Raw genomic sequence first — 24,830 nt, 5'->3', positions numbered from 1 at the left:
GCAAGGGGGGGCTCCTGCCCGCCGCTGCTATTAGCACTCCAGCGGATCGGGCAGGCAGAGACATCGACGAGAAGCCATGGGCGCGAGGGGGCTCCAGGGCTGGGGCTTCAACTTGTGGCTGTCCCCGCCAGCCCGATCCTTCCTTCTCTCAAGCTTTTTTGGGGTGCGGCTTCTTCCACAGCAGTGGCTGCAGCGGCGCTGGCGATCCGGCCGCTAGCCGCTCCAAGCGCTGTGGGAACGCCCACCCCTCTCACAGTCCTGTCCCGGGCTGTCAGTAAAGGGGCTGCTTGCTTGGAACATTCAGACTAAGGGAAACCTTCGCTGGCCTCCACAGAGAAGAAAGGAAGAGAGAGAACGAGAGAGAGCAACAGAGAGAGAGAGAGAGAGAGTGATAAAGAACAAGAGAGAGAAAGCATGAAAGAGAGAGAAAGAAAATAAGAGAGAACAAGAGAGAGAGAGACTAAGAGAGAGAGAAAGAAAAGAGAAAGAGAGAAAATAAGAGAATGAAAGAGAGCAACAGAGAGAGAGAAAGAACAAGAAAAAGCACGAGAGAAGAAAAGCAAGAGGGAAAAAGAGATAGCAAGAGATACTGAAAGAAAGCAAGAGAGAGAGAGAAAAAAAGATAGCAAGAGAGACAGGAAGAGGAAAGGAGAGAGAGAGAGAAATGAGAACAAAAAGGGGAGGAGAAATGAGAAAATGATTGAGGCAGAGAATGAGAGGAGAGAGAAACAAGAGAGAGAGAGAGGTGATTCTTGAAGCATATGGTAAAAAGCACCCAAATAATAAGAAAAAAACCCCAGCCCTCACCTGTTTTTGAAAAGAATAAAAGAGAATTAAACCCCAGCCCTCACCTGGTTTTGGAAATGGTTGGAGTGTGTATACATACACACACATAAGGGGGGGAGAGAGACAGGGATGGAAAAAGAGGAGAAGTGAAAGGGAGAAGGAATGAGGGAAAAAGGGAGGAAGAGAGAGAAATGAGAAACATGAGAGAGAAAAGGGGGAAAGACAGGAGAAGTACCCATAAATGAGACAGCGGTATAAATTTCAGGAGGGATGATTGATGATTGACTGTATTTATAAGGGGATGTTACATGGGATTATATATATGAGGGGGTTATTTATGTATGTATGTATGTATGTATGTATGTATGTATGTATGTATGTATGTATGTATGTATGTATTTATTTATTTATTTATTAGATTTGTGTCATTTTGGTTGGTGGTGTGCCCCAGGATTTTGTAAATGTAAAAAGTGTGCCGCGGCTCAAAAAAGGTTGAAAATCACTGATGTAGAGCAACCGATAAAATTTATATTTCTATACAACACTTAGCTTGGGTATGCTTTCACCAAAATACCACTTCACCAAATCAGACTGAGGTGGACATTTGGTCGTTATGTGAGTTTACATTTTACCATACAGTGCAATGTAAAAATTTATCCTCAAGGGTTAATTATGTTTACTCATTTCCTAGTTAGTTTAATACCTCATTGAAATGTTATTTCTTATGACATTATGTTACGTATTTTAATTTCTCTCAGCAAACACAAGCCTTTGTTGCTTTACTGGATTCACTTTGGCGACTTTGTGATAACTATGCCTATAGAAAGTTTATAGTCAATCATACTGATACTTGTACTTTTGGAATGGTGGCATCAGCCATTTCTGTTCACACCACTATTCCTCGTGGTCGATTGCGTAACAAAAGAGAACAGCCACCCCTTACAGAAGGTGGCAACATATGAACGCAAATTGCCAGAGTCCTTATTCCTTCACTAGGAGCGGCAATGAATTATAGAGATTTACAATTATGAAATAATTTTACACTTGCCATGTTTAACATTACCATGGTGAAAATTGATAATAGCTATTGTTTTGATTGTTATTTGTCTTATTTGTTTGTGTTGTTGTATTCAATGCATTTCTTCATTGATGGCTATGTATAGAGATAGTATAAAAATGAATGTGGTACAAAGCATAAGACAACCACTTCTATTTTCCCCTGAGCCATATTATGATGATCCACTAAAAATGAAAGTACCACCACAATTGCCAGGGGAAGAAAATGACTCTGCTTTTTAAATTCTTCATTTGTTTACCAATTTCGTGATCATGAGTACTGCAAAATTAATTGGGACAATCTGCCGTTTTGGCAGAAGCCAAAATATTCTTGGATCCTTTCCTCTCAATAATCATGCTTCTTTAAAAATAAAAACAGAGGAGATGTTGTAATCATAGATTTATAAGCACTGAAATTAAGGAATAAGATATTACTGGAGAGTGATATTTAAGCCTAAATTATGTGCTGTATTAAAATCTTACTTCTTCCTCTATGGAAAGGCAGCCCAGGCTGAGCAAGCATTGTGCAGAATCATGACCATGTATGGAAAGCATTTAAAGAAAACATATAGAACTTCCATATAGGGAAATATATGGTATGCATTACTGACATTCCTTTGCAATCACACAATCATGGGAAAAAGCAAGGAATGAAGCCTTTGTTTATTACTTAAAGAGAAGCTTGCCTTATAAGGTACAAAAGTAAATAGTTGCTGGAGGATGGTTTAAATGTATGTGGCGCTCGCTAATTGGTTATTCTGTACCACATGTCAGAACTGTCAATACACAATAAATAGGAGACACCTGGATCCATTCTTGGTCATCCTCCCAAAAACTTTCTCTCTGTCGCTTCATTCTGATGTGACCATATCAAGGCATGCTGTGCCTTCCCCGAGGGCGACCCACTGGGGGAGGGCTGCATGCCTTCAGAGCTCTTCTAAAAGTATACTAAAAGTATTCACCTCAGCTACTGCATTTGAAAAAAACACACCCAGATTCCACTTTCTGTCACACGATTAACCTTAAATTCTGTACATTAGAACAGTGATTTTCAACCTTTTTTGAGCCGCGGCACATTTTTTACATTTACAAAACCCTGGGGCACATTGAGCGGGGGGAGGGTGGGGGCTAAAAAAAGTTTAGACAAAAAAGTTCTCTCTCTCTTCCTCCCTTTCGCTCTATTTCTCTCTCCCTCCTTCTTTCGCTCCCTTCCTTCTTTCTCTCTCCATCCCTCTTTCTTTCTCTTCCTTCCTTCCTCTCTTTTTTGCTCTCTTTCTCTCTCCCTCCCTCCCTCTCTCTGTCTTTCTCTCTCCTTCCCTCCCTTTCTCTCTCTCTATTGCTTTCTCTCTCTCTCTCTCTCTCTCTCTTAAAAAGCTGCCCAGGGCTATTATTTGACCTTGAGGAGATTAGAAAGCTGTCCAGGGCTATTATTTGACCTTGAGGAGATTAGAAAGCTGTCCAGGGCTATTATTTGACCTTGAGGAGATTAGAAAGCTGTCCAGGGCTATTATTTGACCTTGAAGAGATTAGAAAGCTGCCCAGGGCTATTATTTGACCTTGAAGAGATTAAAAAGCTGCCCAGGGCTATTATTTGACCTTGAAGATATTAAAAAGCTGCCCAGGGCTATCATTTGACCTTGAAGAGATTAAAAAGCTGCCCAGGGCTATTATTTGACCTTGAAGTGATTAAAAAGCTGCCCAGGGCTATTATTTGACCTTGAAGAGATTAAAAAGCTGCCCAGGGCTATTATTTGACCTTGAAGATATTAAAAAGCTGCCCAGGGCTATTATTTGACCTTGAAGAGATTAAAAAGCTGCCCAGGGCTATTATTTGACCTTGAAGATATTAAAAAGCTGCCCAGGGCTATTATTTGACCTTGAAGATATTAAAAAGCTGCCCAGGGCTATTATTTGACCTTGAAGATATTAAAAAGCTGCCCAGGGCTATTATTTGACCTTGAAGATATTAAAAAGCTGTCCAGGGCTATTATTTGACCTTGAAGAGATTAAAAAGCTGCCCAGGGCTATTATTTGACCTTGAAGAGATTAAAAAGCTGCCCAGGGCTATTATTTGACCTTGAAGATATTAAAAAGCTGCCCAGGGCTATTATTTGACCTTGAAGAGATTAAAAAGCTGCCCAGGGCTATTATTTGACCTTGAAGATATTAAAAAGCTGCCCAGGGCTATTATTTGACCTTGAAGATATTAAAAAGCTGCCCAGGGCTATTATTTGACCTTGAGGAGATTAGAAAGCTGCCCAGGGCTATTATTTGACCTTGAGGAGATTAGAAAGCTGTCCAGGGCTATTATTTGACCTTGAGGAGATTAGAAAGCTGTCCAGGGCTATTATTTGACCTCGAGGAGATTAAAAAGCTGTCCAGGGCTATTATTTGACCTTGAAGAGATTAAAAAGCTGTCCAGGGCTATTATTTGACCTAAAGTGTACTTGTTATACCTCGCCAGGCAACGGGCTCAATTTGGACACTGACACTAATGGTGGATCCATCAAAATGAATCCCCCAGGCATTTTTAGTTTAAATGCTCTCCAGATATGCAGATTTTGGATATCAAAATGGGGTTCCAGTTGGGGTTCCATGTATGGAAATCAATCCAACCATTGGAGGGAGGCCACTTCTAAATTCATGAGAGATGTCCATGTTGCTGCTTGAGCAATTGCTGTTTGACCCATTCTTCTTTTTCCTCTGAAAAAGGATCTTTACCTTTTGATAAGCTTTGCAGTTTTCAACAGCTACCTGTTTAGGAAAAAACAATTCCAACAAAATAAGTATGTTTGGAGAATGTTCATTTTAGTTCCACGTGCTGTGAAAAGACCCCCTTCCCTCCAAAATATCCTGTTGCACAAAGTCCAAAAGGATGCTGAAAATCATTATAATTATTTAAAGGGAAAAGATGAAAGTTCCAATTTCTGGGCTGAAGTTATTGGAGGACAAAGGGTTAATTTTAACATCTTTCTTTCCCTGGGAAAAAGGCCCAAATAATCATTGATGTAATAATGAATTACCATTTCCCATTCCCTTAACAACCATTGACTCACCATTATTACTGATACTCACCATTGAATAAGACACTTAGTGATCCTGATATTTATAAACATAATTATTTATTAACAATAATTATTATTTTTGCGCTAACAATGCTGACTGGCCGAGATTTCTGCCAATCAGCAATGGCAGACAAAAGTTTGGCGATAACGTATGACATCATCGGGCAGGAAAAACCGTGGTATAGAAAAAACCCGTGAAGTATTTTTTAATTCATATTTTTTGAAAAACCGTGGTACAAGCTATTCGCGAAGTTCAAACCCGCAAAAATTGAGGGAACACTGTACTTCCAGAAAGCCACATCAATTTTAACAGCATCTGTTCAAGTACAGTCTAAAACAGTGATGACTAACCTTTTTTTCCTCCGGTGCCAAAAGAGTTACACTAGTGCCCACACCCATAATTCAATGCCTGGGGAAGGCGAAAACAGCCTCCCCTGCCCCCCGGAGGCTCTCTGAAGGCCAGAAATGGATTCTTTCCCAATTTCTGGTGGGCCCAGTAGCCTCATGTTTCACTCTCCCCGGGTTCCAAGGGCTTCCCTGGAGCCGGTGGAGGGTAAAAACATAGAAACATAGAAACATAGAAGACTGATGGCAGAAAAAGACCTCATGGTCCATCTAGTCTGCCCTTATACTATTTCCTGTATTTTATCTTAGGATGGATATATGTTTATCCCAGGCATGTTTAAATTCAGTTACTGTGGATTTACCAACCACGTCTGCTGGAAGTTTGTTCCAAGGATCTACTACACTTTCAGTAAAATAATATTTTCTCATGTTGCTTTTGATCTTTCCCCCAACTAACTTCAGATTGTGTCCCCTTGTTCTTGTGTTCACTTTCCTATTAAAAACACTTCCCTCCTGGACCTTATTTAACCCTTTAACACGTTCCCAATTCCGCTGGAGGCTCTCCGGAAGCCAGAAACACCTTCCCAGAACCTCTGGCACACACATGCACATTGGTGTTGAGCTAGGGCAGTGGTTCACGTGCCAGCAAATATGGCTCCGCGCGCCACCTTTGACACCTGTGCCATAGATTCGCTATCACTGGTCTAAACTGTAAGTGTCCTGTTTTAATATTAAGATAAGGCAGCTGAGTTAAACTCTGACTTAGGTCGTGTTTGGAGTAGATCTATTTAAATAATTGGGAGGAGTTAGTCTGAGTACATTTAAGAAAACTTTCTGGCATTAATATACTGCCATAATGTACATTTCTCCAATTCTTTACTATTTCTATGGGTCAGACACACATGCACAGAAATACACAGCAAACAGTGTACAGTGATCCCCCGCTCGTTGCGAGGGTTCCGTTCCAGGACCCCCCGCAACGAGCGGGTTTTCGCGAAGTAGCGCTGCGGAAGTAAAAACACCATCTGCGCATGTGCAGATGGTGTTTTTACTTCCGCAGCGCTAGCGAGGAGCCGAAGATTGGGGGCGGCGCGGGTGTTTTAAAACGTCCCCGCCGACATGGGGGGCTTGCTAGCACCCCCCCGAACCCCCAACCTGGGTTTGGGGGGGTGTTAGCGAGCCCCCCATGTCGGCGGGGACGTTTTAAAACACCCGCGCGCCTTCCAAACTGAGCCCTCAAGCCAAGCGCCAAAAGCGAACTTCTGCGCTTGGCTTGAGAGCTCAGTTTGGAAGGCGCGCGGGTGTTTTAAAACGTCCCCGCCGACATGGGGGGCTCGCTAGCACCCCCCCGAACCCCCAACCCGGGTTTGGGGGGTGCTAGCGAGCCCCCCATGTTGGCGGGGACGTTTTAAAACGCCCGCGCTCCTTCCCAACTGAGCCCTCAAGCCAAGCGCCAAAAGCGAACTTCTGCGCTTGGCTTGAGGGCTCAGTTGGGAAGCGGCCCGAGCGAACGGCGTGGGCGGGAGAAGGGCGCGCGAGCCGCGGGCGCGTGGGCAGGCAGGCTGCGGACAAGCCGTTCGCTCGGGCTGCTTCCCAGCTGAGTACTCAGCTGGGAAGCGGCCCGAGCGAAGCGGCAGCAGCGAGGAGTTTGCGTGGGCGGTGGGGAAACTCCTCGCTGATGCCCGCCAAGAGGGGGAAGACCTAGGGAAGCCGCCCAGCAGCTGATCTGCCCGGCCCATCTACGCATGCGTGCCCATAGAAAAAAAGGCACGCATGCGCAGATGGTGTTCTGACTTCCGGGTTCAAAAATCGCAAATTACCCTGTTCGCAATGGTCGGGGACGCAATAACCGGGGGATCACTGTATACCATTTGTACTGTTTGCTGGGAGACAAATTCTTGGAGACAGAGGCAGAATTTTTCCCCCTTGTTTTCCTTCCCTGGAGCATTTTACAATCCGGTGCATTTTACACTCCGAAAAATATGGTACAGTGATACCTTGTCTTACAAACTTACTTGGTTCTGGGACGAGGTTCTTAAGGTGAAAAGTTTGTAAGACGAAACAATGTTTCCCATAGAAATCAATGAAAAAGCAATTAATGCATGAAAGGCCAAAATTCACCCCTTTTGCCCGCTGAAGTGCCCGTTTTTGCGCTGCTGGGATTCCCCTGAGGCTCCCCTCCATGGGAAACCCCACCTCCAGACTTCTGTGTTTTTGCGATGCTGCAGGGGAATCCTGGAGGTGGGGTTTCCCATGGAGGGGAGCCTCAGGGAAATCCCAGCAGCGCAAAAACGGATGCTTCGCTGGCAACGGAATTCCGGAGGCGGGGCATCCCAGCGGCGGCGGTGGGTTTGTAAGGTGAAAATAGTTTGTAAGAAGAGGCAAAAAAAATCTTAAACCCCGGGTTTGTATCTCAAAAAGTTTGTATGACAAGGCGTTTGTAAGACGAGGTATCACCGTAGTTCTAAGTTGCTTCTCTCCTTGATTAGTTTCCACCCATTGCTTCTTGTTCTATTCTCAAGTGCTTTGGAGAATAGCTTGACTCCCTCTTCTTTATGGCAGCCCCTGAGATATTGGAACACTGTGCTATCATGTCGCCTCTAGTCCTTCTTACCCTTCTTAACATTTCATTCTTCCAGACTCAGCCTCTAACATCAGGAGTTAGACTCACAGATAGCAGCAGAATCATCTTTTAATTATTCCTCTCCCTTTGTGTCCTACATAATATATTTTTTTCTTTGGGGAAATAAAAAAAAAAAATCATCAAAATTATTAGTCAACCAGTGAAAGGCTACCAAAATTTATTTATTTATTTGTTTGTTTGTTTGCTTGTTTGTTTATTTATTGATCGATCTGTCTGTCTGTCTGTCTGTCTGTCTGTCTGTCTGTCTGTCTGTCTGTCTATCTATCTATCTATCTATTTATTTTTATATGCCACTCAGTCCCAAAGGAGATTCACAGATAGAAACATAGAAACATAGAAGACTGATGGCAGAAAAAGACCTCATGGTCCATCTAGTTGCCCTTATACTATTTCCTGTATTTTATCTTACAATGGATATATGTTTATCCCAGGCATGTTTAAATTCAGTTACTGTGGATTTACCAACCGCGTCTGCTGGAAGTTTGTTCCAAGGATCTATTTCTCTTTCAGTAAAATAATATTTTCTCATGTTGCTTTTGATCTTTCCCCCAACTAACTTCAGATTGCGTCCCCTTGTTCTTGTGTTCACTTTCCTATTAAAAATACTTCCCTCCTGGACCTTATTTAACCCTTTAACATATTTAAATGTTTCAATCATGTCCCCCCTCTTCCTTCTGTCCTCCAGACTATACAGATTGAGTTCATTAAGTCTTTCCTGATACGTTTTATGCTTAAGACCTTCCACCATTCTTGTAGCCCGTCTTTGGATAGCAGCAGAATCATCTTTTAATTATTCCTCTCCCTTTGTGTTCTACATAATATTTTCTTTTCTTTGGGAAAATTAAAAAAAAAACATTTATCAAAATTATCACAGTAAACCCAGTGAGTCTGAAAGTGTATTTCCCACTCCAACAAGCCAGGTAGTCTCAGCTCCCGAGTGTTTATGAAGCCCGGAGCTTTGTCTCATAAATAGACTTCATCATTAGTCAGGCTCACCTATTGAATCTCATCTTCTTGTGAGTGAATTCCTGGAGAAATGTGAGGAGATGAAGTGTAGTATTCTTGATTGTATTTTTTCCTGCGTCTCCACCACCTGTCTGATAAATGGCAAAAAAAAGAAGGCGGCTTGTTTATTTCCACCTGGGCTGGATTTAAGCTGAAGACCACCAAAAGCCCCAGACAGTGTAATAGCAATAACCATAGAAGTCATATACCATTTTTATGTATCTGGTGGGATACAAAGAAACAGAGATAACCTTATTTTTACATTATTTTAAATATATTTGTACTTAGTAGTTATATTGTATTAGACAGCGATTATTAACAATATAAAGATAAACTCCTTCTTTCCTCTTCTACCACTTCTCTTTTTCTTTCTTTCTTCATAGTTCATTTCAAGTCATAATTTTAAAATTTCTATATATTTTTAAATGTTTTAGATGTGTTTTTCACTTATTATCTTACAATTGATTTATCCAAGTATTTTATAATTAATGATAAAGTTAGTTCATTTTTTTTCTTTTTTACTTATTAGATTAGAATAGAATAGAATTTTTATTGGCCGTGTGATTGGACACACAAGGAATTTGTCCTGGTGCATATGCTCTCAGCGTACATAAAATAAAATATACATTTGTCAAGAATCATATGGTACAACACTTAATGATTGTCATAGGGGTCAAATAAACAATGAAGAAGCAATATTAATAAAAATCTTAGGATATAAGCAACAAGTTACAGTCATACAGTCAACATGGGAGGAAATGGGTGAAAGGAATGATGAGAAAAACTATTAGAATAGAAGTGCAGATTTAGTAGAAAGTCTGACAGTGTTGAGGGAATTATTTGTTTAGTAGAGTGATGGCGTTCGGGAAAAAACTGTTCTTGTGTCTAGTTGTCTTGGTGTGCAGTGCTCTGTAGCGACGTTTTGAGGGTAGGAGTTGAAACAATTTGTATTATAAATATAAAGATGACTTCCACTTTGAGAGGAGCGATTGTCACTCCACTAAATGTTACATGTAATGTATGTTTTGTCTGTCTTTGCAATTTAATAAAAAATATTTAAAAAATAAATAAAGTACAAGTATTATCATCCTGAAAAAAGAAGAAGTCATATACCATTTTACAGCTCTAAGTGGTTTACAGTGTCAACTTCTTGCCCCCAACAATGTAGGTCCTCACTTTATCCACCTCGGAAGGATGGATGGTGGCGTCAACATTGATCCCCATTCAGGTTTGAACTGCTGGCAGTGGGCAGAGTCAGCCTGCAATACTGCATTCTAACCACTATGTCTACAGGTATCTGGATTATTATTCAGCATCTTGGAGATCTATGTGCGCCTAAATCTATTTGTTATTGACAAAGAGCAACATTGTTGGCTGTCAAAAGAGGCTGACCAGGGGGAATATTGATGAATAATCAAGTCGAAAATCTTCTCACTCCTAACAGAGTAAGGAATAAGATATCCCAATGCTGTTTCTTCCACTACTGATGAAGCCATTCAAAGCTGGTCAAGTAGGGCTGTTCCCAGTAATACTAAATGGTCCTTAATTTGTACTGAATCATCATAAGTGAAGCAACAGTGAGGAATATCTTTGCCATTTCCTTTTCTTCATGTCTTGCTTGCTTGCCAGCCAATGGTTGCAGTTGTGAGAGTCTATCCCAGTGATAGCAAACCTTTTTTGGATCACCTGCCAAAAGGTGGGGAGCACGAGGGGGTTCACACACGTGTGTATCCACACCCAAATTCCATGGCCCCCCTGCATGCGCCCATGACCCTACCACTCGGCTCCCAACAAGCAATGTCTGTTTTTCGCTGTCCCCAGGCTTCAGAGCCTTTCTATGAGCCTGAGCAGGGTGAAAATGGCCTCCCCCCTCGGAGACCAGAAGTGGCTGCTTTCAAGTTGGGAAACGGCCCATTTCTGGCCTCCAGTTTAGTGGGGAAGCCCGTTTTTGCCCTATCCAGGCTCCTAGAAAGGCTCTGGAGCTTGAGGAGAACCTCAAGAGGCTGAAAACAGGCTGTTTCCCGACTCCAGTGGGCTCAGAAGGCCCAAAAATCAGCTGTGCATGCTGGACCTGAGCTTGTGTCCCCACTGATATGGCTCTGTGTGTCACTTGTGGCGTGCGTGTCATAGGTTCACCATTATAGCTCTATCCCATATGGTTTTATTTCTACTCCAAAGTCTAATTCCAACCTAGCTAGATCTAAGAAGAAACAACTAGATCTAAGGAGAAACAACTTTCCATAACAACTGTTATGGAAAGTTAAGCAAGTCTGACTAGTTTGGCATTTGCAGTCAAGGAAGACAAATCACAAGCGGGTCAAAAGGCCCATCTTCGAAGAAGGAAATGGCAAAGCACTTCCACACTGTTGCTGAGCATATTATGTGGGTGTGTATGGAGAAGAAACAATGGATGGAAACTAACCAAGGAGAGAAGCAGCCTAGAACCAAGGAGAAACTTCCTAACAATGGAAGTGTATAGGTATAGAAACAAGGTCAGCCAATGGGAGCTGATTGGTAACTGAAACAGTTTTGGAGCCTGGCCTTTTCTTAGGCTTAGCTTAACTCCCTGTATAGAGGGGGTTCTCTTTGTTTCAATTAAGCTGGGCTCAGCTCTGTGCTAAAACTGATCTAGTCTGTCCGTTGAATTGAAACTGAAATTCTTCTCTGCTCTACTCTGCCAGTGTTTGTACTTATTTATAATCTCTCCTCTCTACTGCGTTGGAAGAACCACTCTTGGTATTGTGTATATGTCCTGAGTGTTCTTATATAGAGAGAGACGTTAATGAATCCTGCTGTACCAGTTATCTGGGTGTGCTTTTTAGATTTGATTGCTGCAACAAACTCTGACAAAATCCTCCCAGACAAGAGGAAGGTACACCCTTCTGAGATTTAGAGGAAATGGGGGGAAAAAATACCTGCATCGTTTTCGTCTTCCTTTCTGACTCCACTTCCAAATGTTGTAAATGGGGAAGGGTCTTGTGGAGAACATGGGGGAAATTCTCAGGAAGGCCCTGCCAGCCACAATAGCTCAGTCAACACAGAAAGACACAGGGATGGCGGGAAGGGGAGAGAGTCAGTGGACGTGTTTGGTTCACTTACATAGGAAAAGAATCCCGACTCCCAAGATAGCCACAACTCCCAGAAGAATCCACAATGTGATAGCTAAAGAAGGAGAAACATGGTTCTGATTAGAGAGATACCGAGATTCCTAAAATAGAGATGCTGAACAGTGGAAGACATTCACAACCTGCACTGCCCTCCAAAAGGTGCTCCCACCCGAAGAAAGCCTCCCCTCTCCTCCAAGGCTGCAGAGGGAAGAGAGAAGGCCCTTGAAGGGCAGAAGGAAGAACTACAATCAATCATCTCATAACCCCATGTCCAGTCAACGAAGCAGTGGAAGTGATGTGCCGGTGTCTGGAGGCTGTTGGGGCCTGGATGAGTGTCAACAGACTCAAACTCAACCCGGATAAGACGGAGTGGCTGTGAGTTTTGCCTCCCAAGGACAATTCCATCTGTCCTTCCATTACCCTGGGGGGGGGGAATTATTGATCCCCTCGGAGAGGGTCCGCAACTTGGGCGTCCTCCTCGATCCACAGCTCACATTAGAGAACCATCTTTCAGCTGTGGCGAGGGGGGCGTTTGCCCAGGTTCGCCTGGTGCACCAGTTGCGGCCCTACTTGGACCGGGACTCACTGCTCACAGTCACTCATGCCCTCATCACCTCGAGGTTCGACTACTGTAATGCTCTCTAAATGGGGCTACCTTTGAAAAGTGTTCGGAAACTCCAGATCGTGCAGAATGCAGCTGTGAGAGCAGTCATGGGCTTACCTAGGTATGCCCATGTTTCACCAACATTCCGCAGTCTGCATTGGTTGCCGATCAATTTCCGGTCACAATTCAAAGTGTTGGTTATGACCTTTAAAGCCCTTCATGGCATTGGACCAGAATATCTCCGAGACCGCCTTCTGCCGCACGAATCCCAGTGACCGATTAGGTCCCACAGAGTGGGCCTTCTCCGGGTCCTGTCAACTAAACAGTGTCGGTTGGCGGGGCCCAGGGGAAGAGCCTTCTCTGTGGCAGCCCCGGCCCTCTGGAACCAACTCCCCCCAGAGATTAGAACTGCCCCTACTCTCCTTGCCTTCTGTAAGCTCCTTAAAACCCACCTTTGTCGTCAGGCATGGGGAAACTGAGACATCTCCCCCGGGCATATATAATTTATGAATGGTATGTTTGGATGTATGTTTGTTTAGCAAATGGGGTTTTTAAATATTTTAAACTACAATTTAGATTTGTGATGAACTGTTTTATTTTGCTGTGAGCCGCCCCGAGTCTGCGGAGAGGGGCGGCATACAAATCTAAATAATAAAATAAATAAAATAAAATAAATAAACCTTTGCTGTTAGGTTACCACTTCCAACACCTCTGCAAGAAATCACTTCTCACGTATCACTAAATACAGGACTACACCTGAAAAGATGAAATGATGTAGCATACAATTCCTCCCCACCACCACCCTTGAATTATTGATGTAACATTTACTTCTATGCAAAGTTTTCTTCTCCACATCACAATCCCGTCAGCCTCTCACCTGTTTTGTCCTTGAGAGCTAAGAACACGGGCTTTTGCAAGCCCTCATGGTCCAGGTAACACTGAAAATGGTCCCTCTCCTTGCGGTTGATCTCAATGCTGAGCCAGACATAATAGGTCCCGTCTGAGTTGGGGGCCACATTCCTAAGGAGGGTCTCATACTTGCAGACTTCTCCATCCCTCATCCAGGTGGCCTGGATCTCCTTGGGGTAGAAGCCAAAGGCCTGGCAAATGAGGACCTCCAGGCTGTCATCCACCACCTTGTGGGTCACCTCCCCCACTGGAGGCTCTGCAGAAGAAACAACACCCGAGTTCCTGGGTTTGCTAGACACAGTCTAAGGTTAGTTGGGGGAAAGATAAAAAACAACATGAGAAAATTATTATTTTACTGAAAGAGTAGTAGATCCTTGGAACAAACCTCCAGCAGTCGTGGTTGGTAAATCCACAGTAACTGAATTTAAACATGCCTGGGATAAACATATATCCATCCTAAGATAAAATACAGAAAATAGTATAAGGGCAGACTAGATGGATCATGAGGTCTTTTTCTGCCGTCAGTCTTCTATGTTTCTATTATGATTTAATTGACAGGAAAGGACTCATTGGGCCATGCTCTCCATCTCCACCTCTGAACCTTTGGGAGCCTTCAAGATGAAGCATTGAAGCTCTTCAGATGTATTTTTGAAAGGGTTAAATGGAACTTGGGGTGAAGCTCTCCAATTGACCACCATAGATGCTTGGGCTTTGATTTCATTTATTCCTCCCGCACAAAAAAAAATTGAATTTGGTCAGTTTGTTCCAGATAAAATTCAGGAACTGTCTGTTGTTGCTTTTTCCTCCTGACCCAAATTCAGGACATTTGTTTCTTCTACAAGATTTTTTTTTAGGGAAATAGAATGAGACTTTAAGCATGAATTTAGTTACTCAGTTATTTTATCTCTTAAGTAATTATTTTGGGTGCATTGAAGAATATTTTTCATTTGTAATGTGACTCTTTTCTGTGACTTAGCTAGGTAAACTTGCCTTGGGCCGAAATAATATGGGGAGGAAGAGTCTACAGAAACTTACTCAAGTTTTTTACCCCCTTTTGCCACTCACCAATCCTCTGGGGAGTGTCATTCTTGTATGACTGGTATCTCTGCAAACACTCAATGCAGGTCTCCTCCAGGTATAATTTTTTCCTCTGAGCCATTCTCGGATGTAACTCCCACTTCTCCTTGACCATCTGAGCCTGGGGCTGAGCTGCCACCCATCTGAGGGTCTCCTTGTCAAAGCTGATGAAGTCCCACCCATTGTAGCCATAATGCAAAAACCCTCCCTTGCTCCCGTCTTCCTTGAGCTCACAGCCCAAAATCGCTTGCCAGGTGTGAAGCCCTGAAAGAGACCCAGAGGGAATGGATGTGAATGAAAAGGGTCCAGGATTCCTCTCCTTAAATCAGGGGTGTCAAACTGAAGGCCCTGTGGGCTTAGATCTGGCCCGCGGGAAACCCACTGAAGGACGGGCCTACTGTGCTTCTGCCACTGAAAATGGAGCTCAGGGAGGCTGCGTGTGATCCTCCTGATTTAGGCCACAGTGGTCTACTGGAGCCCTTTGTCAATGAAAACGGAGTTCAAGGAGGCTGCATGTGGCCTGCCTGAGCTCTGTTTTTGTTGGCAGATGGCTGCAGGAGGCGGTTGTGGCCTAAAACAGAGGCCAGGAGGGCTGCAAGCTCCATTTTCTCTGGCAGAGGGCTGCAGGAAGACACTCTAGTCAAATAAGGAGCCTCAGTGACTGATGTTGAACTGGTTACGCCCATTCCAGCCACGTCCAAGCCCACCCACCAGCCTCCAATCCTGATGCAGCCCTCAATGAAATTGAGTTTGACACCCCTGCCTTAGACCAGTGGTCCCCAAACTACGGCCCGCCGGTGATTGACAGGAGCACAGGGAAAAGAGAGCAAGAAAGAAAGAAAAGGGAAAGAGACGGAGGGAAAGAGAAGTGGAGAGGAATGAAGGAGGGAAGGAAGGAAGGAAGGAAGGAAGGAGAAATGGAGGGACAGAGGAAGGGAGGACTTTTTTCTCTTAACATACATTCAAACAATACAGTGTACCATCTAATTTTCCATGAATAAAATGCGGTATCAATCATCAAAAAAGTTGCAAAAGTTTTTTTTCTAATTTTGTCATCCAGTTACATTCATTTTTTAAATTAAATTCCTTCCTTAATGTTCCTTCAAAAAGTACACCACCAATTACTTTTCTAACTTATTAACCATTATGCCAAAGTGCTTCCTTCTTTCTTTATACATTTTTCTTTAAGCCAAGAAAATATTGTATTACCAATCAGATGTTAACAAAAGAAAATTAAAAACAAAACATAAACATATATGAATTTCAGACTTCTTCCCCCCCTCTAAATAGTGCATTCCTATTTTGTTTTTTACTTTAAGATAAGGTATGTGCAGTGTGCATAGGGATTTGCTCATAGGTTTTTTTTTATAGTCCGGCCCTCCAACAGCCCGAGGGACAGTGAACTGGCCCCCTGTGTAAAAAGTTTGGGGACCCCTGCCTTAGACAGTATTATACTACAGCCCCTTTCCCACCTGGGGAGAGATATAGAATTTCTCCCTCCTCTTTTTATTGCACAAGAAGAAATATCTTCTACTTCAGTTAATCTTGTTTGGCCACCCACAGTCTGTGCAGAATATGTAGGTGAAGGAGAAAACCAGGGAGAATGGAGTGTCTTTCTGTTGTATCCTGAAATGGCTACCTTGTAACGCTGTAAATAGTTTGTTCCTCTTTTTCCAGCGCTGTCTGAGCCCAAGCAGGAAGTCGCTCCTGATTGGCTCAGACGCGGCCGGCTCTCGCTTTGGCGGGAACCGCAAAAGTATAAAAGAAGCGGCTTCTCCCTGCAGAGCCAGTCGGTACTCGCTGAATCGTCACTTTACCTTGCTGAGCTGTCACTTATTCTCTGAGCTGAATAAAAGTACCGATTGCTCAAACCCTGTCTCTGGGTCTACTTCACTGGCGACGAACGAACGGAAGAACTTCGCGTGCAACATGGACAAAATCCAGATCGGCCAGGCTCCAGAACTTTTCGATGCCGAGAAAATGACTTGGGACGAGTACATGGCCACCTTCGAGATATTCCTCGAGGCGGCGGGAATGCAGGACGCCGGAGCCGATCGCAGACGGGCTATTTTTCTAAACTACTGCGGCGCAGAGATCCGTAGACTTGCCCAAACTCTCACCGAACCAGAACAAGCAAGAGCCACAGCGTGGGACGTCCTTCAACAGAAACTAGCGAGCCATTTTAAACCAACCAGACCAGCCGTGGTTTACCGGCATCAATTTCACATGATGGCTCAGAGAGAAACCGAGTCAATAAGCCAATTCACAACGCGGCTTCGAACGGTACTCGCTCAATGCAAGTTTCAAGATCCGGAAGCTCGCCTCACCGACGCCTTGATTTTCGGCATGAAGAACCACACAGTGAGAAGTAAACTCCTCACCGAAGATGAGCCGACTCTACAAACCGTAATCAAATTAGCGCAAACCGCGGAAGCAGCCGACGCAGCGGCAAGAGAATTAAAAGAGCACGGAAGGCGAGAAACCATTGCCAAAATCGACGCCGAGTCTCCCAGCGCCATGGGAACAGACGTCCGCGGCCAGCTAACTAGCAACGGGGACGACTGCCTCCTCCTGCAAGACCAACCGAGACACCCTAGAGCTACTCATCCAGCCCCCTGCGCGGGCTGCCGGGGAAATCACCAGCGCCATCGATGCCCGTTCCGCGACACCACTTGCCGCCGTTGCAACCGGAGAGGCCACATCGCCATCGCGTGCAGGGCAACGGCACCAGAAGAAACTTTTGCCACACAACAATACCAGCGACCCCAAAACCACCCCCCCCAATCGCGAGAAAGGAGACCGTTCCGCAACTCGAGTCAAAGGAATTACCCCACCGCTAACCGAGACTACAATAGAGGTAACTCTCAATATTCCGTGAATAACACGGCAACCAAAAAGGGGGCTAAAATTGTTATCTCGTTGTTGCTAAATAACCAGCCTTGCTCAATGGAGCTAGATACGGGTTCGAGATATACCATCATGCCCTGGGAAAAATTTAAGCTATATATGCCTAATGTGTCTGAGGCTGACCTAATTCAAACCTCTTTGGTGATCAGAGACTTCCAAGGGGGGGTAATCTCGGTCCTGGGAACTGCAAATGTACCTATTGTATTTAAGAATGTCAAATGTACCCTTCCCATGCTTATTGTGACGGGGGCCAAACACTCCCTGCTAGGGCTAGCATGGATGGAACCGTTGGGGATTGAAATTTCGGGTGTGTGTAATGTAAACTGTGATATTATGCCTAACTTTGTGAAAGAGTTCCCTGAAGTGTTCAGCCCCACCTTAGGATTGTATAAGGGAACCCCCATATCTTTCTCTATTGACCCCAAGGTCCCACCAGTTAGACTGAAACCTCGCAGGGTTCCCCTCCCGTTTCTCCCCAAGCTAGACTTACAGCTGGACAAACTCATTAGTCAAGGTATCTTGGTCCCTGTGGAACAGGGGCCATGGGAAACTCCCATAGTGACACCCCTGAAGCCAGATGGCTCCTTAAGAGTTTGCGCTGATTACAAATCAACCCTGAATAAGGCACTCCAACACCACCCCTACCCCATTCCGGTTGTGCAACAACTCTTACACTCCCTGGGGGAGGGGAAAAGGTTCGCAAAGATCGACCTGGCGCAGGCTTACCAGCAACTTCCGGTCGATGAACAAACAGCAAACGCTCAAACAATTGTAACGCACAGGGGGGCTTTCAAATGCACGAGGTTACAGTTTGGGGTGAGCATAGCCCCAGGGATATTCCAGAGCATCATGGAACGCCTATTGTCAGGGGTAAATGGGGCCATCCCATATTTTGATGACATCTTAATTGCAGGGGAAAACCAGGAACAAGTGAACAAAAGAATAAGGGAAGTACTTAAGAGGCTACAGGACAAAGGGTTACGAATCAAGCCTGATAAATGTGTCTGGGGAACTAACAGTATTGAATTCCTAGGATATAAAATAGATAAGGAAGGTATCCACCCCACAACTGAGAAGCTGAGAGCAATTAGAGAAGCCCCAGAGCCACGAGATAAGAGTGAGTTGCAAGCATTTTTGGGCCTCCTTAATTTTTATTCCGTTTTTTTAAAGCAGAAGGCAACAGTAGCAGAGCCTCTCCATCGTTTACTCCAGAAGGAAGCCCGCTGGACATGGGGGAAAATTGAACGTGAAGCCTTTGCTCAAATAAAAAATTTACTAACTTCTAAAAGTGTAGTAGTCCAATATAGTGCCTCACTACCCATTAGGCTCACGTGCGACGCTTCGCCGTACGGCATAGGAGGAGTCCTAGCTCACGTTCTACCTAATCAGACAGAGGCCCCAATAGCATTTTTTTCAAGAACCATGACCAGCACGGAGAGAAATTATAGCCAGTTAGACAAGGAGGCTCTGGCATTAGTGGCAGGGGTAAAGAAGTTTCACAATTACATTTTTGGAAGAAATTTTGAGCTAGTCACTGACCACAAACCCCTACTAGGCCTGCTAGCCCCCAACAAGCCCACTCCACCTTTTATGTCTCCAAGACTAATCAGATGGGCCCTTTTCCTCTCTGGGTATCAGTATGAGCTCACCCACAAGGGGGGGAAGGAAATCAATCATGCAGACGGCCTCAGCAGATGCCCCATAGCAGACCTGGTAGAAGACCCTGTTCCAACCACAGACGTGCTAATGATAGAACTCGAGGAAAACCCACTAACCACAGCAAAAGAGGTAGCTGCACACACGCAGCAAGACCAAATCCTGAAACAAGTAGTGAACTGTGTTCTAAAGGGATGGCAAAATGATATTGTTAAACCTGAATTGTGTGATTTTAAGAACAAAAGGCTTGAATTGTCATATGTAAAAGGTTGTTTGCTGTGGGGGGATAGAGTGATCATCCCCAAACGCCTAAGGGAAAAGGTACTCAGAATGTTACACGTGGGCCATCCTGGGATTGTCAGGATGAAGAGCCTAGCAAGGGGGCATTTATGGTGGCCAGGGCTTGATGCTGATATTGAAAGTTGGGTTTCAAAGTGTGACCCGTGCCAAGAGTCTAGGCCCAATCCCCCCAAAACAACTCCGGCTGAGTGGGAACAGCCTGCTGGCCCTTGGTCTAGGATCCACATTGATTTTGCTGGCCCAGTGGGGTCTCAGTATTTCCTAATAGTGGTTGATGCTTTCTCCAAATGGTTGGAAATAATAGCAATGAACAACATAACCACAAGTGCCACTATCAAGGTATTGAGCAGACTGTTTGCATCCCATGGTTGCCCTGATCTATTGGTGTCTGACAATGGACCACAACTAACAGCCAGGCAATTCGAATTATTCCTAGATGGCCTGGGGGTCAGACATGCCCTCATCTCGCCTTACTCGCCCTGGGCTAACGGGTTGGCAGAACGTTACGTAAGGGTGGCAAAAGAGGCATTGCACAGGTCAGGCCCTGGAGATGTGCAACAGAACTTGGACCAATTCTTATTAACCCAGCACATTACCCCTAACTCGCACACACATGTAAGCCCTGCAGAGTTATTGATGGGGAGAAAGTTGAGGTCACCACTAGACAGGTTAAACCCAAGGTTCTGTTTGAATAATAACCAAATGTGCATAAAACCAGAAAGAGAAATGTATTTGGGTCAAAATGTATATGTAAAATGCTTTGATGGAAATGTAAACTGGATGAAGGGAATTATTGTTAAGCAAAATGCACCCAAGACTTATATTGTTAAACTGGAGGATGGTCGTTTGTGGAAACGACACATAGACCACATTCGGAAACGAACTGAAAACCAATTACAACAACCCGCTGACTCGGACTCTCCCCCCTCAACAGACTTTTATACATTGCCCGAACTAAGAAACACGCAGAGAGACTTATCGGGCCAGGGGGAACCATCCAGCGACGCCGAGCCATCCTCGTCCTCCGAGGCCTTCGTTGGGCCCGCCAGGCCTAGTCCGCCGCACCGGGAGAACAGCGGCGAGCCATCCTCCACAGTCAGTGGCGAAGGAGAAAATGGACTGCGCAGGTCAGCGCGAGAGTCTCGAAGGCCTCACCGATTGGACGACTTCGTCACGTGGCTTTCTTGATGGATGGGTCCAACTATGAGGGGAGGGGTGTTGTATCCTGAAATGGCTACCTTGTAACGCTGTAAATAGTTTGTTCCTCTTTTTCCAGCGCTGTCTGAGCCCAAGCAGGAAGTCGCTCCTGATTGGCTCAGACGCGGCCGGCTCTCGCTTTGGCGGGAACCGCAAAAGTATAAAAGAAGCGGCTTCTCCCTGCAGAGCCAGTCGGTACTCGCTGAATCGTCACTTTACCTTGCTGAGCTGTCACTTATTCTCTGAGCTGAATAAAAGTACCGATTGCTCAAACCCTGTCTCTGGGTCTACTTCACTTTCCTTTGCAGGAAATGAAAAAAAAACCCTCATTATTTTGCCCCCTGCGGGAATTGGGAGGCTAAAGAAGTCACTGCCCTTGCTAACCTCCAGTCTGGTTGTCCAGTTTTGATAAATTCTCCAAGTCAATTCCAATCACCCATTCAAGGGCCTGAAATGTCTCCACCTCCATCCAGGGCACCAAGGACTCCATCTTCCTGGTGAAGGTGTCATATCGAGCAATGAGCTGGTCATCCAGGTAGCCCCTGATGAAGGAGGTAAGCATCCCCTGGTTGGGCTCTGGCAGATACAGGTAGGAATAACACAGGGAGTGTGAAGGGGAGCCTGGAGAGGGAGGAAGGAGAATAAGGGAGTATACACTGCAACTACATCCTTTGCAAACTTTTATTGTTACACAGCAGCTCTCCAACAAGTGGATCACCCTCGTTTGGACCTCCTTGGGAAAGGTCACGCCTATAAACCTGACCACCTCCTCCCCACCTCTGACTAACCTTGGAATCATCTGGCCAGACCCACATCTCCTTAAGATGCCCCTACAGCTCCTCTGGGACCCTGGTGGGGGGGGGGAGTTCCAGGCAGTTTCTTGTGGGCCTGACCCTAAGCTAAGATCAGTGAAGGGCTACCAATTTTTTTTTTTACCACCACACTGTGGGCTTGGCTTATGCAGGACGCCCTACATTTTTTCAGTGCAAATTGGGTGCTCTGGGGTGGAGGTCCCTTTTCACTATCCCACTGCATTCCTCCCCACCAGTAGCCCACCCCTCGCTAAGATTCTGTGCAGTAGGGGGATCCCCCAAATCCCACTCTTGGCTGACCCCGCCCACTACGCCCCTCCCAGGAGTCCCCAGGTGGCCTGTTTTGAATGCAGGTAAGTGCAGGGAACTTGAAGGTTTAAGAAGTGTGAAAAACGAGCCTCCCAGAAGTTCGAGAAGACCTCCGGAAGCTGGGCAGGAAAAACTAGGCCACGCCCACTCAGTAACCGGGCAGAGAACCCCTTGCTAAAATTTTTGGAGCCCCCCCTCTCACCCCCTCTTATCAATCTCGAACAGAGTCCGGGAGACCCTATGTTCCTCAGATACGCAACCTTCCGAGAAGCGGGAACGCCCCGAAGAAGACTTACTTTCACTTTCCCCTTTCCCAGAAATTAGTAAACAGGAACCGATTGCAAACCAAGCACTCCATAAAGTATTAAACGAAGCTCGGCGAAATGCGATGAAAGGAAAAATGTTTTCTTTTGGGAAAGGAGTTTGGGACAGAGAGATGGGGGGAATGGGGTAGAGAAAGACCCAGCCCAGATCGTGCGCCTCACCCATTCTGCTTCCTTCCCGCTTTCCCCAGTTCGCAAAGGCTTCCACAAACTCACCGCAAAAGCGTCCCCGTCCGAAGGACGCCAGCACAACCCCTAAGAACAAGAGGGGCGCCCGGAGAAGCGGCATCGCCCTCGGAGCACGGGCCACCGTGCGCCGCGCACCGGAGGCACTCGCCTTCTTGGCCCCATGGGCGTGCCGCTCTTCGCTCCACCTCCGCTGCGTAGTACTGGACGAGGAGGAGGGCGAGAGGAAGAGAAAGAAGGGAAGAAGGGAGGAAGGGCGAGAGAGAGAGGGAAGGAAAGAAAGAAGGAAAGAAGGAAAGAAAGAAAGAAAGAAAGAAAGAAAGAAAGAAAGAAAGAAAGAAAGAAAGAAAGAACAGCGCAGCTTCCTTGCAGTTTTCCGGAGCCCTGGAGAGATGAAATGGTTCTACATTGCTCACAACCTGGACATTAGCACACATCTGCTTTGTGACCGCAGCCACCGCGATGCCCTCCTCCTCGCTAATTCTTCTTATTTTATTTTTATTTATTTATTCATTTGTCCAATACACAAATACATAGGAAGAAAATAGACATGAAGTAATATATATAAGGGTAAAAGTGAACATAGAGGAGAAGATATATGAAAGGAAGGAAAATATATATGAGATAAAGGAAAGACAATTGGACAGGGGACGAAAGGCACACTAGTGCAGCAGCGTCAGGCAAGCAAAGGAGCGGCAGCCTCTTGTTTCTTTGTCACGGATGGGCAGAGAATTTCAGCTGAGTGTGGAAGATGGGGAGGGAAGAGTGGAGCGGATTGTTAAATGAGTGCAAGGCGGAGGGCGATGGGCGCCCCCAAGTCTTACTCCTGTGGGCTGTGCTTGGAGTCCTTGGTGCTGGTGAGTCGATGCGGTGAGTTTCGGGATGAAAAGTCCGAGGAAACTGGACAAGCTGCTGGGTCGGATGGGGCGTAGATCTTCAGTGGAGCTCGGAAGGGGGCGGAGTGAAAGTTGCCTGGATTGAGAGATGCCAGTGCCCGCGAGGGATGGGTGGGTTAGAAAAGGTGCTGCTATGACAGGCATCCCACTTGACCCTGGGGATGGCATTGGGGATAAGGAAAAATCAGAATATTTTTCAACATGGGATTTGTTTTATCAATGGTTAGACCAGTGTTTCCCAACCTTGGCAACTTGAAGATATTTGGACTTCAACTCCCAGAATTCCCCAGCCTGCGGACGCTGGCTGGGGAATTCTGGGAGTTGAAGTCCAAATATCTTCAAGTTGCCAAGGTTGGGAAACACTGGGTGTTAGACAATAGAAGTTGAAACTAGAAGATAAAAGAACATTACTAGGTACAAGTAAATTATGAAAGACTATTATTATGTACAAGTGAACAATATATCATTATTATTATGATTGTTATGATTGTTATGATTATGATCATTACATTTATGATTATGATCATGGATATTAGCTTGTATAAGTAAAATGACTCAGAAAATGCACTGTTCATTTTTTAAAATAGTCTTTATTAATTTTACAGCGTTAAAACACAAATACAAAATACAAATACAAAAAAAAAAACCCAAGACAAGAAAAAATAAATAAAAGTAAAAAATAACAAGACAAAAATTAAATTGAATATGGAATAGGTACAGATATAAACATTAAGAACACTATATGATATATTTTACAATAGTTTGTGTTAAAATATCTTCATTTAAGTTGGAACATGTTCTTTTGACTTTTAGACTCAAATTCCTCTCTACTATCTAGCTCTTATTATTCCTCATTATATTTTCCATAGAATGTACTGTTCATTAAGCACTTAAATTGATTTTTTAATTATTATTTTTTTTAAAAAAAAACAACCCACTTCCACCCTGTGGAATAAGAGTGGAAAGACAGACCGAGTCTCCCTCTACTGGCCAGATGAGGTTAAGACTCCTTGACTGAGACTATTAGCAATAACAGAAAGCAGTGAAGATGTCAACCTTGAGCCTGTCGGAATCGAACTGCTGGCAGTTAGCAGAATTAGCCTGCGATACAGGTAGTCCTCTACTTATATGCTCAATTGAGCCCAACGTTTCTGTTGCTGAGACATTTGTGAAGTGAGTTTTGACCCATTTTATCACCTTTCTTTCTACAGTTGTTAAGCAAATCAATGCAGTTGAAAAGTTTGCTAAATGAATCTAGTATCCCCAGAAGGTCACAAAAGGGGATCATGTGACTCTGGGACATGCCAACTATTTGAAAACTTATCTTGGTCGGTGTTGTGCTTAGCTCTGGCCCAGCTCCTGCCCCAAGGACTGTGGATGTGGGGGAGACATCCACATGCTGCAAGCCTGTTTTGCCCCCAGTGGAATCTGATGATGAAGGCTCCTCTGACCAAGAAGACATGAGTGACAGGGAGGAGGAGAGTGTGGCAGACAGCTCAGAAGGAGATCAATTATCTAGCTCCTCCTTGGATTCAGAACAAGAGTTAATGATACAGCCACGCATGTGGAGAGCGATGCATAGGCAACAACAACTGAGAGATGATTATCAAAGAAAATGAGGCCACCTGTGGTTGGGTGGGGCTCTG

General features: G+C 44.8%; 1 protein-coding gene across 1 annotated transcript; it reads right to left on the bottom strand.

Moving 5' to 3' along the window:
* Window positions 1-1,214: 1,214 nt before the first annotated feature.
* On the bottom strand, window positions 1,215-22,508 carry LOC139159683 (major histocompatibility complex class I-related gene protein-like). The gene is made up of 7 exons (XM_070737009.1): window positions 22,319-22,508; window positions 21,043-21,279; window positions 14,587-14,862; window positions 13,490-13,777; window positions 12,001-12,063; window positions 8,893-8,993; window positions 1,215-4,596 (listed from the first exon to the last, which is right to left on the bottom strand). Exons 1-6 carry the CDS (start codon window positions 22,389-22,391, stop codon window positions 8,893-8,895), a joined length of 1,038 nt encoding a protein of 345 aa, XP_070593110.1. The 5' UTR covers window positions 22,392-22,508; the 3' UTR covers window positions 1,215-4,596.
* Window positions 22,509-24,830: the final 2,322 nt, after the last annotated feature.

The sequence above is a fragment of the Erythrolamprus reginae genome, chromosome 2 (genome assembly GCF_031021105.1).
Source record: "Erythrolamprus reginae isolate rEryReg1 chromosome 2, rEryReg1.hap1, whole genome shotgun sequence".
Lineage (NCBI taxonomy): Eukaryota > Metazoa > Chordata > Lepidosauria > Squamata > Dipsadidae > Erythrolamprus > Erythrolamprus reginae.
This window is presented reverse-complemented; position numbering and strand designations above follow the sequence as displayed.